The sequence below is a fragment of the Neodiprion fabricii genome, chromosome 5 (assembly GCF_021155785.1).
Source record: "Neodiprion fabricii isolate iyNeoFabr1 chromosome 5, iyNeoFabr1.1, whole genome shotgun sequence".
Lineage (NCBI taxonomy): Eukaryota > Metazoa > Arthropoda > Insecta > Hymenoptera > Diprionidae > Neodiprion > Neodiprion fabricii.
The window spans coordinates 18,354,136-18,367,857 of record NC_060243.1 but is presented as its reverse complement, the minus strand read 5'-3'; the positions used below and the strand labels follow the sequence as shown (position 1 = coordinate 18,367,857).

The 13,722-nt window shown below is 37.0% G+C and overlaps 1 protein-coding gene across 1 annotated transcript; it reads right to left on the bottom strand.

Moving 5' to 3' along the window:
- Positions 1–4,271: 4,271 nt before the first annotated feature.
- LOC124182742 (carbohydrate sulfotransferase 5-like) lies at positions 4,272–7,857 on the bottom strand. The gene is made up of 6 exons (XM_046570367.1): positions 7,619–7,857; positions 6,368–6,504; positions 6,009–6,244; positions 5,399–5,597; positions 5,144–5,323; positions 4,272–4,818 (listed from the first exon to the last, which is right to left on the bottom strand). The coding sequence occupies exons 1-6, from the start codon at positions 7,787–7,789 to the stop codon at positions 4,497–4,499; spliced, it is 1,245 nt and encodes a 414-aa protein (XP_046426323.1). The 5' UTR covers positions 7,790–7,857; the 3' UTR covers positions 4,272–4,496.
- Positions 7,858–13,722: the final 5,865 nt, after the last annotated feature.

Genomic DNA, 13,722 nt, shown 5'->3' with positions numbered 1-13,722 from the left:
ATTTTAAACTCACAGTGCACAAATCCTCGTCATTCTCGTCCTTCTTTTCTTAGGCCTCTTCCTCGTTCACCTCGATCACCTTCAACCACCACCAACCACCTCCAACGACCACTGCTAACCACCTGGGATTATAACTCGAATACTAATCGATATGCTCAGGTTTAGAACACATCAAAAATATTGTGTAAGGATTTATATAATTTTGTAAGTGACACATTTTAGCAAGAAGATTATGAGAAAATTATAGAAATTTTATTAGCGCACTGAGAGCTACTGAATTCAGGCTTGCGCGAAAAATGGATTGAAATAATTCATCATAAACGTGACAAGTTTAAAGAATTTTGGAATAAATATAATTACAATCGCCATTAAATATCATAAAAATTTTTCACTTACCGAGCACAAATCCTCGTCCTCCTCGTCCTCCTCCTCGTCCACCTTCAACCACCTCCAACAACCACCAATACCCACCTCCGGTTACACCTTGAATAGTAATAAATATTTTCAGTACAAGGACACATCAAAAATATTGTGTAAGGATTAATATAATCGATTAATCAATTAATAATATAATGAATTTCATTAGCACGTTTATAGCTGCTGAATTTCTGCTTGCGCGAAAAATGAATTGAAATAATTCATTGTAAACATGACAAGTTTAAAGGATTTTGGAATAAATATGATTACAATCGCCATTAAATATTATAAAAATGTTTCACTCACCGTGCACAAATCCTTGTCCTCCTCGTCCACCTTGTTTTCCTCGTCTTACTTGTCCTCCTCCTACCTATCAGGAGTTTCACCAGGTAGTGGACCTGGAGCGCAGGAACCATGGAGCGCTTGTACCGGAAGTCGAGTTTCACCAGGTAGCGGACCTGGAGCACAGGAACTGCGGACCGCTTGTCCTGGAAGTCGAGTTTCACCAGGTAGTAGACCTTGAGTGTAGAAACTACGGAGCGCTTGTCTTGGAAGTTGAGTTTTACCAGGTCGCGTACCTCCTCCGCAGGAATCACGAAGCGCTGGTCTTGGAAGTAAAGTTCCACCAGATAGTGGACCTTGAGTGCAAAAACTACGGAGCGCTCGTCCTGGAAGTCGAGTTTCACCAGGTAGTGGACCTGGAGCGTAAGAACCATGGAGCGCTTGTCCTGGAAGTTGAGTTTCACCGGGTAGCCGACCGGGAGCGCAAGAATCATGGAGCGCTTGTCCTGGAAGTCGAGTTTCACCAAGTAGTGGACCTTGAGCGCAGAAACTATGGAGCGCTTGTCCTGGAAGTCGAGTTTCACCAGGTATCGTATCTGGAGCGCAAGATCCAGGAGGTAGAAAACCCGGTACTCGAAATCTGCGTAACGCGATTCTCGTACGTCTTCTCCTCTGCGCGGTTGTTTCCAGACTGAGGAATTCGGCTAGCTGATTTTCGTCGTCGACGATTACTATAGATCAATGTCGTCAAGAGAAAAAAAATTTTGGGTGACGTCACTTTCTGAACATCCGAACATCCGAACATCCAAACTTTGGTTTCGAACTTCAATATTATGTACGACTAGGGGCTTCGCCCCTGCGCGCTTCACGCGCCAACCCCAACTGAATCTGAATAAATTATTGAATAAATCTCTGATTGTTATCTACATATTTCCTCGACTGCAGGTCCTACGCTCTTTTTCATGTCTTTTATGCGTAGAGCTGGCTGCTTGTGCTGTCGATGCTGTGTCTCAAGGCATGTCTGCTTGGTCTAGAGGGCATGTGATAGCTTGCTCATATGCAACTACCATTAAGAATTCGGCGAATCGGAGAAATTCTAGCGCAAAATTAGTCCTTATATCACGAGAGCATCTCAGCCTAGTAGGGCGACCAAGAACAGGGACTGACTGATTGACTGCTTGTGATGTCAATGCTGTGTGTCTCAAGGCATGCCTACTTGCTCAAGAAGACATGTGATCGCTTTCATATATGCTACATTGATTTAGTATTAAGCGAATTAGTGAAATTTTAGCGGAAAACTTCTTCTGGTATCAGAAGAACATCCGAGTCGATGAGGTCGCTTGAAAACAGGAATTGACTGATGGATTGCTTGTGATGTTAATACTTTACCTGCGTATGCATATCTGCTTGCTTGAGAGGGCTCACGATTGCTTGCTGAGGATCAAAAGTAACCGTCGAAAAGAAAGAAAATTGCACCAACTTTTCAGAGAGTAAAGCTGGATAACAAACTAAGTGTTCTCGTGTCAGTGTCTAGTACTTTAACAAGTGCCCATATAGTATTGAATATAATGTCACATAAAAAATTTAATAATTATATGAGGAAGAAGAAGTGCAATGTACATAATCCTAGACAGAATATGAAAACTGTCATGCGAGGTATTTTCTATTCTAGTTTGTAAGTAGAGTTTAAGCTCCGGTCTGCGTGCAAGTGCAATGGCCCTATGCAGGAAACGATATTGCATTGTTACTATCTGATGTAACCTAAAGTGAAGTAAATCAATGAATTAATTGATTCCTTTGTATTTTCTTCGTATTTTGTGAGCTGTTGGTGCTACGATCTTTGGTATCCCGTTTTGGCGATTCTCGGTGTTCAATTTGTTTGAAAAAGGTCATTTGAATCGAGTTAAAGGCAAAAAGCGTTTGCCCCGAGATGAAGTAAAAAGCAAGGCAAATGCTATGGATTTTTTTCTGAAAATGTCGACGGTTTTGAACAATGCTGAAATCAATATCTACATGCACCATATTGACGTCATTTTGCGAAAGGAATCAATTCCGCGTAGTCCGAATACGCTGCGAGCAACGGATCAAGAGTTTCAGCCAAAAAATGATAGATTTCCATCCTGTTTTCTCTGCTGTTGGTTCTATACTCTTTTTGATGGGATATCTGCGTTTCTGGGGATCTGAAGCTTTTTTTCATGCATTTTGGTTTGCATTTGATGTATAAACACGAACATTATTCCCAAACTTTTAATTTCGCTGCATGTTAATTCACATCATAAGCTCACGAGGCGGTTTGTTTTACTTTGTAACGCCTAGATCCATTGATCTCTACGTCGCGTCGTTAAGCTGGGATTTCATAGGCAGAAAAAAGCAGCAGCAGCTTAGTAACTTACTAGATGTTACTAACATCCGTCTAGTGATTTGACACAGCAAAGTGTCTCAGGTTTGCTGCTTTGCTTTTCGGATGAATACATAGTTCACGGACTTCACGCAGCAAAAATTTGAGATGAAAGTCGCAACAAAGTTAGCAACTTTCAGTGAATTGCTGCTGCTGGTGCTACTTTCTGCTGCCCATAATATCTCAATCTTACAGTATTTCTATATAGACCGATGATGATACGCATGTCTCCCAAAGTTCACACATAGTGCCGCAGATAAACAATTCAACTATTTTTTTAAATCGGCTGAATGTCGACTGAAAAAATACAAAGGGGTTGAAACACACCTTGCTTTTTTCGATTTTCGTAGTCGAAATTTAGCCGATTTTCAAAAATAGTTGAATTTCCTCTTTGATATTGAAATAATTCCACCTCAGAATCGTTTTGTAGGACTTTTTTTCCAGTAATTGGTCCCTCTGGAATGTGGAAAAGACATCAAAAGACTCGATCGTCATAGCAACGGATACTTTAATACGGGAAACACGCATGGAATAACGTATCAAATATGCTCACGTGATATACACGAATTTTCCTGTATCATCATTTCGTGCCTGTTTGATCACTTTATTTCTGCTCACGAACCCGTATATTTGTTTAGGTGCTATTTCATTCTTGATTGCCCCGTTGTTATAATATAATGAAGTGAAAGTGTTGACGCGTAGAGTTTATACATTGTTCATGATCATCTTAAATTTTCGATGATGAGCGAATAGATATATTGAATGTGTAAGAAGACTCCGGTATACTGCAGTATAAGAGTAAGTGATGTACTAATTGCAATAGAATAATTGAATCTACCACAGTAAACTATCAATTTTTAATATGCTATTGTTATTTCCATGTGACTATTCGAAATTTTATTCTCAATTTTTTTTTTGGCTTGGATTTGATTGGAAAATATGCACTTAAACCGTGGGATTTCTAAATAAATGCTTAATATCTAAAAAGATTCCTCAGTAGAAAACGTGAACAACCTTTTCCTTTTCGTAAGTAATTTAATTATGGCACCGTTGTAGTGAACTAAAATGTGGTTACGGTTGAGTTAACGTGAGTAACTAATTTGCAAAAACCACCGCTTTGTCTGCACTGGGTTTGTTTTCTAAAATTGGTTCTCATTCACACGCATAGTTCGTGTTATTGAACAAAGAATCTTCGTTGCGTGTTGTAATGTTGTAATTTTCACAAATAATTTTTTTCGTGTCATACAAAAAAGATGCTCCGTGTATGCGACGAGGTGAAACCTCGATACAGTACAAGAAACCATTTCATTTTGTCAGTCTCTGAGATGCAACAGTCTGTCACGATTATAGAGTACAAAGAGCAACGAATATCACAGCCCTATATATTTCACCGAATCTTTCATAATTTGAGCAAATATTCTTTCACGGGGTTGAATTCCTTCTGATGAGTAGCGTTCATTGCCGGAACGTAACCCCAGTATTTCATTGCAGTCGCGCAGGATTGCTGAACTTCCTCCACTTCCTCAAACGTTAATTCCGTTTTCCAATGAAACGGAGTTGCTGCTGAATTTCGAAAAGTACTCATGGTGTTACCCTTTTTGACCTTCGTATGAGAATCGAGAAACTGCTTTGTGCTCGGATGAAGATCGAGTCCGTAAAATTTATAAAGTTCTTCAACGTGTTTGTACGGATCCAGGGAAAGATCTTCGTATCGTATCACCCTGCGAAACATAACGTTACTTTATCACCAAACTCACTTATAGAACACAGCTAGAGACAAGTCATCGCAGTATAATTTCACGAAATATCGAAAGAATGATAAGAAGATTCGCAGTTTCGTCAATCATGTGGAAATTTTGGTGTCCGTTTATGAGATTCGATGAGTATCAATTGGTGAGCGGTTATTGCAAGCTTGTTCAACGCCGTGTTTCGATACTCCAATACGATAGTATTACATTAGATGCATGTGGGGACTGAAACATGTTTTTGTACAGTTACCATTCTGCGTTTACAAAAAAATCTTTGCAATGCAAGAAAACAGCATACTTGAATCTAGTTGGGTATTTCTTCAGCAGTTCAACAGCAACTTTGTAATCTGAGATCAGATCCGCGCACGTCAAAGCTGGATCGGAACAGTCAGGATGTGGTTGACACCAGTAGTGATGTCTTCTCGATTGAAAAATCCCGCGAGGATCTCTTACCAACAGCACAATCCGTACGGCTAATCTGAAAAACGGCCGTGTTCAGCACAAATTGAAGTGAAGAATGTCAGACCGTGGTTGCCAATAACCATATACGAACTTTTCTTCCGCGAGAAGTTCCTGTGCAACTTGTAACCTGAGTCGTACAAATTTCATCGATTGGAATGGAAAGAGCTTACACATTGCGCTGAGGAATTTGTGGTTATAGCACAGGCCTTTGTGAGCTTGGCATTGTTTCCACAAATGCGTGTTGTGATGAAAAACCAAAGAATGCGTTTTTCCGTATTCAATATATTCATCTGAAATACAGAATCGGAACGAACATTCCCCATGCGAATAAGAAACATACGGCGCATACGCAAGACAATTGATCCCTATTGGTCGAAGAAATCATACCGCGACGATATTTTTGTCGGCAAGACAGGGGGGGCCAATTGCTTGAAACGCGTCACGAGATTTCAAACTTTTCGCCGTCAAGCGGAGAATTGAAATTAAGTTGTTACGAGGACTCGAAGCAGTAATCAGTCATCAGGCAGTTGAGAATGAAAGTTTGCTTAGCCTTCTAGAATTACTATATAAATTATTTTGGATCTGCATGACGAAAAAAGAAAATTCCAACAAAAATGGGCGCAATAGCCCCATTCAGAAATACTGTACTGATTCAGAAATACTAAGAATATTGAAGAATGTAACATTAAAATAAAAATTACCTAGATCTCCATATTCACAGTTGAGCAGATCCTTGGTCAATTTCAAAGCCTTTTCGGCTAACGGAGGACCGCGAATTTTAATTTCATCGAAAGCCAGCAGCGGCTCGAAGTGATAAAAGTCTGCCGGATGTGCGTTGAGAATATCGCCGAAAAATGTGCTTCCGCTTCGCCACGTTGTTACAATTATACTTCTGATCGGTGTTCCGTTATTTTCCATCACCAAATCCTCAAGTTTGCTGCAACGTAATATTACTTTTCTACAAATTAAAAATCTTGGGAAGGTTTGGAAGCTCTTGGATGACAGAGTGCAGCGTGTGAAAAATATGAAAACATTCAGTCGTTGAAAACAACTTCCTCACCTGGCACTGATATTATATTTTCCATTGGGATATTCGTAGCCCTGCATATCTTTTATGATCAATTCTCTCTGCATATTAAGGATTTTTTCGATATCCTTTGACTCAGAATCAGGTTGTTTCTTATCAGCTGTGGTATTCTGAAATAATAATGTGCGGCACTTGGAATAAATATAAGAATAAATGCTCACGGAAAGGCTGAAATCAAAACAATCAATTCGGAAGATACCATATTCTTATACAGGGGTATTTTTTTTTCTAATAATAATACCCTACTTCTGCTTGTAATTAATTTCAACTTATTGAAATCAGTACATCAGTAACATCAGTATAATATTCAATATTAAATGAAAATGATCAATTTTTGAATGATCAAATTTACAACAATGATAATGATAATTGTTTTTGCTGTTTTCGCCGCCTAAAAGAAAGTAAATCAACAGAATCATTTTTTTAAAGTCAAAAGCACCCAACAACAATTTGAAATTGAAATGATTGAAAAATAATCACCATCTATTTTACGTCCACTTTTATTGAATCTCAAATATTTATCATTTTCACTTCAATGGAAGCTTTCATAACTCTGGCGAATGATTTATTTTAACGACACGATATTTAAACAGGTGATCACTGGGTACACGGAAATGAATAATTTATTTTGTCAAGTCCAACCGATCAGCAGTACTGTCGAAAACGTTAAAAAGGATTTAATCAATAATAAGTAAAATTTATACGATTATGAGGAAAACCTTTTGGTTAACTAATCGATACGGTGCCAGTACATAGAATAACGTAATAATAAGATTTATCAATTCAATATTATCAACTGTTTGGAAATAGTTGAAACAAGAAAAAACGCTATATTTATTTTCCACTGACATTTACTTTTTGGGGGAAAAACGAACATTCAGGAATTCAAGTACAGACAAGATCAGTGAAAAATTGTTTATAATTTGGTAGCATTAGATGGTTACTAATTTCTGTATTACTCTGGCTTATGTAATTGTTGTATATATACGTATGTATGTGTATAGACCTGTACATGTTAATTACAAAATATCTTATCGAGCGACCAATTGCTCTAAGATATAATCTGATTCGACAGTTTGATTCTCATATCAATTGGTAAACATATCAATACTTCCGGATAATAAAATTTTGTCGTTATACTTTACGTATCTGATCGACTGGTGTTTGATAACAAGAAAGCTTATACCTAATTAATTCGCAGTCAGGATTTCTGACCTAACTTACATTTTTCTTTGACTCGAGAAGGGCTGCAGACGGTTGCATTTCGTACATTGAAGGGTTGCCGTATTTCCCATCGAAGAATAAAAACACCGAGAAGAAACATCCCATTACCAACAAGCCGCAAAAGTTTGTTTTCTTCGACATTATCCAGTGGCTCAGTTCAACACCGGTCATACTTGTCGAAATTCTCAACACGTCGATTTTGAAAGTTTTGTTTTTGGTGACTATATTATTACACGGTGTAAAAAAGAAAATTGAATCGTTGGAAAAACGCGAGACACAGAAGCTCGGAATTTCTGATCATTCGATCATTTAATATGTACCCTAATCATGTGTTTTTTTCTTGTAACTATCCGTTCAATGAATTACATGAAGTATTGTGTACTCCGTTTAGAAATCTTTTATTTTCTTTTACAATGAGTTTCTTTCTCTTCGGAATCAAACACTTCGTCACATAATCAGGTTTTTTTTTTCATGAAATTGCACAGGGAGTCAAGTTTCACCGAACAAATTTTATACAATATGTAGCGCGAAAAAGTTTATATTAACTTCTTGAAAATACAGTGCACAATTAAATTTGACTGTGAATTGATTATGAATTAGTAAAATTTGATGAAAACTAATATTTATAGTTTCCAACCACACTAAGTTGACAATATCAACCGATACTTTTGATCACGTCTAACTACTATTATTGTACGCTGAGGCAAAGCATTCAATCATAACGATGTTTCGAATCTTTACAGGTGGAGGGGACCATGTCAGTGTTCGTTCGACGCGGGGCTGCGACTCGCTGCTGCCGACCGTATCTGCACGCGCTTTTGAAACACTCATTTCCTCTGATTGCAGTGATCGGAAAAATATAAACATGCTGAAACGGAACCGTCGCGTCGGTACGAAACTTTACAAGAAAACCAGTTGCGTGTGATAAACGAAAATCAATCCGAATCACGATCGTCTTGTATTATTTTTAATCTGTATACGTCGATATTAATTTTTTTTCTTGCTTCTTTTATTTCATAGTCACAAATGTAACTCGTTATAATTCTATGAAATTTGTACAACGTATGATTCGATTAGATTGTAAAAATTTAAATATACGGCTGTGATAAAATTCAACACGTTTTGCACAATTCAATTTTTATCAATACATGTTTCTGTTTAAAAACTAAAACGACTCGAATTGACGTGAATACGTGAATAGCGTTAGCATTTTTATCATTCAATATTGAAGATAATTGTTCCAAATCTGGTTTCGTTTCGACGGCTGAAATATAATTCTTTTGAATTAAATATTGACGACTTGATTATGAATACTTACAATATCTGTCAATCGATTGTTTCATTGTTACCATAAACGGTGAGTATTAGAATTTCGTCTCTTTCTTGATACACATCGACCGATACAGCAGAATTTGGAGTTCAAGAAACTAAATTAACTCCAAGTCTGGGATATACTTGATAAGTATATGAATTAAACGGAAATCAATTATTGTTCCGTCATTTTAAAAGTTAACGCATTCAGTTTCTCATCCAAAACTGATTGCTCTGTCTTAAAGATTCTCGGCAGACATCTTGGAAAATTGTGAATAAAAATGTCACGAAAGTGCAAACAGTTTTCAATCGCGATGTCAGACAACAGCATGCTTGAATCTGTTTGGGTATTTCTTCAGCGGTTCCACAGCAACTTTGTAATCTGAGACCAAATCGACACGTGTCAAAGCTGGCTCGAAAAAATCCGAATTTGGCGGACAGAAGTCGCGATGTTTTCTCGACTGAAATTCTTACTAATAGAACCATCCGTACAGCTAATGTGAAAAAAAACAATAATCGTCAAAAAGTAAAGGATCTCAAACTCTGAATGAACTTGCATGATATATCAGTCATAATATACCAACTTTTCATCGGCAAGAAGCTTCTGTGCAATTTGTGTCCTGAATCGTACGAGTTTCGTCAATTGAAATGGGAAAAGCTTGCGCAACGAGCTGTGGAATTCTTGGTTAAAGCAGATCTTTTCGTGAGCTTTGCACTGCTTCCACAAATACGGATTAAAAAGTAAAAGCCCACAGTTTCTTTCTGGCATAGCTCAGGTATGCACCTAAAATTCGGGATTGCCATGGTTAATCATGACGTTGTTCTGTTGATAATGTGTACGTAAATTGTATTGACTGCGTAAGTGATTGAGATATTACGTTACCTAACTAATTTATCATATCCTGATTCTTGAGTTGGTCTCCGATCTCACGGCAATTCGCGTGCCAAATGAATTGATAAGTGACGTCAATGTCGTGTCTTCACGTATCGGAATCTTGTCAAGAATAATGATTTCTATGAATTGTTTTCGACGAAGAAAAGATGTTAGTGATAATTGATCCACGTACTTTCGAATCAAACGAACCCCAATGAAATTCAATCATAGGCTTTCGGGGCATACATTCCCAAATCCATAGAGGAGTCATTTAATTTTCCATAGCCAAGGGAGGATCTTAAATTCTAGCGACATCGAAAGCGATCAGCGGTTCATAGTTGTAATAATTTGCCGGATGCGCGTTGAGAATTTCTACGATTATAGTTCTAATTGGTATCCCGTTTTTTCGATCACCAAATCTTTCAGTTTACTGCAAGTCGATACACCTTCTCCATAAATTCAATATCTTGTTCGCTGTAGCAGCGTCCGAAAACTTTTCCTTTAACGCAGAATGTATCGAGTGAAAATCGTGAGAAACGTGTAAAAAAAAAAGAAGAAAAAAACAATCTTCTCACCCGGCAATAATGTTATATTTTCTATCTGGGAATGAATAGTCCTCCGTCTCTTCAACGATCAATTCCCTCGTCAGTTTTGGTATTTTTCAGCAATAATTGTATGCACAAACGTAAATCAGATACAAAAATACAAAATCAGATGCAACAGTTAGTTTCACTGAAAAGTTGAAAAGAAAAATAGCTAATAAATCACGTTTTCCATACCTGTAAGATTACAAGGATCGAGATAAAAAAAAAATTTCCGAGCTAGTCATTTCATATCTTGAATTGTTTTTCAAAATGATGAAGAAATCTTCTATTGCAGTGAAATTACCGTGTCTACTATTTGATTACAGGTATGGATAATTTAACTAAACGATTAAATGAAATTGAGAAAGTGTTTTGAGAATAATTCATTACACCTTTTATACAAAACTTCTATTTAAGCAAAAATATTCGATGCTGAATAAGTAAAATTAATTTCATTCAAGATGTTCGTATGATAGATCAAGTTTAAATACAAACTCAAGATGGCTGCTGCTGGAAATGTTCGTAATTTCTCATCTGCATGAAACCGATTTTCATTTCTCGTCAGCGACACTGAGAGAAATTTTATTTCGTCACATTTACCAGAAAATCATTGTGAAATGGTTATTCTTTCAATAGCTCAAGAATTTATTGTTCGGTAACTTTGTAGCTTGATATAGTATTTAAAGTTCACAGTCGTCATTACGATATTACAATTATAATGAATTTGCAAAATGACATGTATATTTGCAAATCGATAAAAGTATTAAACATATCGAAAAATTGTAATTCTTCGCAGAACAATACAAGAAATGATAACTGAACAAATTATAGTCGGATGCTGATGAAATGCAATCGATCGAATCTACTAGATTTTTATCGATCTTGACGCGATCAAAATAAAACATCAAGATCCAAGCTCTTATTTATGACTCCGACATTTTCTATTTTTGTATTTGTAAATAGATTTTTTGCAGCTTAGGAATACCATCAACAAAAAGCTTCGCATTTCTGGTAACCAATTATTTCAGTCAACAGTAAACCGATTTATATTCGAGTTCTTTGTCTGAACTAATCACTCACCTTCTGTTCTGACTGTTGGGGAACATGAACTGTTGGTTCTGTTTTACGTACCGAATCCAATGTAAAACGAAATACCAAATGCCTATCAAACCGTAGAAAATTGCACGTTTGTTCGTGTCGAGTTTTATTAATATTCGGAAGACTATTTATGCCCGATATTTCTAGCCGATAGTACGGGTTGCAAATAATCTTAACTACACGTCGTTTTTTTTTTTTTAGATGCGGGGATTGAAAAATCGTACAGTTCAGAAAATTTGAATAATCGAATAATTCTGATACGAAACACGAGGTGACATTTCCAAATTTTCAATTACTCGAAAATAAACCACCTTCCAAGATTCACTCTTCAGTACAACCGACAGCCAATATACATGGAAAAATATTCATCAGAGTATTTTATTGCATCTTATCTCGGACTTTATATTTTTTTTTCAAACGGACGTACTGTTCGTTCTCTGCCCTTGGCTGTTATCATTATACACGTAAACAGGTATTAAAGTTGCACTTTCCATTGCTCCATGACGTGTTATTGTCACATTTATATTACCAGTAGTTAGTAATATTAGTTTTACAGACGTGAGTGAAATCCTTAGGAGGTGAACGTTGAGCTGAAGATGTCCGACGAAAGAGTGACAGCGATGGTAACATCGAAACTTCAACTGCGTCCGATTTTATGTCGGTGAGCGAGAAAGGAAAGGAGAGATACCAGGGGGTTCATTATGTAATTTCACTTTTCACATTTTCCAGCATCCAAGCATTCTGATTGATTGACTAAACTTTGCAAACATTTGAGAATGCTTGAACGGTGGGAAATGTGAAAACTAAAATTACGTAATTGACCCCCAGAAGTTGAACATTGAAGGGACGAAAGGAGTGAATCTTTTCTAAAAAAATTAAAAAAAAAAAAAATATCAAGATCGAGAAAACCTACTCATGTACCCATGCTCTATTAATCTGATTGAAATCAGTTCAACAGTTTTGGAGATATGAAAAACCAAAGTTAGTGTAAAATGAAAAATCTTCTTCTTTTACTCTTACTCAATCGAATTACGAATTACGAATTACTCTTCGCCTCCACCCCTTGACAGAATGCAGTTTGGGATCTTGTTATCCGATAAACGGCAATACGCATCAAGTTTGAATTCAAAACAGGGGTTCATGCCATCAAAATCTCGCCTCCTACACCCAGAAAAATACTTAAGTCAAGGCAGCAAAATTGTTTCGTTGGCAATTTTTGGTCGTCGCAACGAAAAATATATTCCAGCATAACTCTTCATTTTGTTGACACAATGAATTGACACAGATTTGTTTTCTCAATCATACTATATCATTTTGTTATTTACATTTAGTGTTTTCAACAAAATGGCTTTGTCATGAAGTGCGAATGGAATTATTGTTGTACGGTCAGCCAAATGTTTTGACGGTTGACTACTATAACCTGCGCGCAAACATTGCGCACTCGTGAAAATTCAAATCCAACGTCCGCACCAAATTTTCTGTGTATCAGCAACCAAATGTTTTGGTTGTCAGTACTGTAACCTGCGCGTGAACGTTGCGCAGTGATACGAATTCCTAAACCGTCACGGAGCACGCCGCATATTTAGTGTATTTGTCACGTACGAGTTCAACGTCAAAGGTTCTCAAACACGCAGAACAAGAACGAGAAGTGCAAAAATGTTGATTATAACTTTGAGTGAAGAAAATTCAGACGGACGATAAAACTAGTTTCATTTTACGAGAGTGGAGTGGAGATTTTGCGTCTAACAATTCTTAGCGATTATAAAGGAATTCACACACAGGTTTTTTAAATTCTGTGTAGTTCAGGGTCTACCAAATCTTGCGCAATATTGACAGAAATAACGGATAGCCAAAATTAGCACGAACAATATACCGTCATATGTTTTCCTGACTTATATCCTAATGCCAAAGATGGCCAACATGGGGATCGTGCGGTATACCCACGGAAATATGACTTTAAAAAATGCAGGCTAATGTCTAATCATCTCGAATTTAGGTTGAATCAGCAGTATCTTTTTTATTTGTTGCATCATTCAAACACATTGCAACTGTAAGGTAGCGTTTTCAAAAGTCTATTGGTTCGGATTTCCTACACCTGTGACAGGTCTTGTCGGATAAATAAATACCAGAAAGTGGTCGAACAGTTTCCGAACTTGTCAGAGTGTAAAAAGAATGGTTTGCAATGCATGTGATTATTGCAGGGATGATAAGTTTTTAATCTTCCGCGATATTCAATA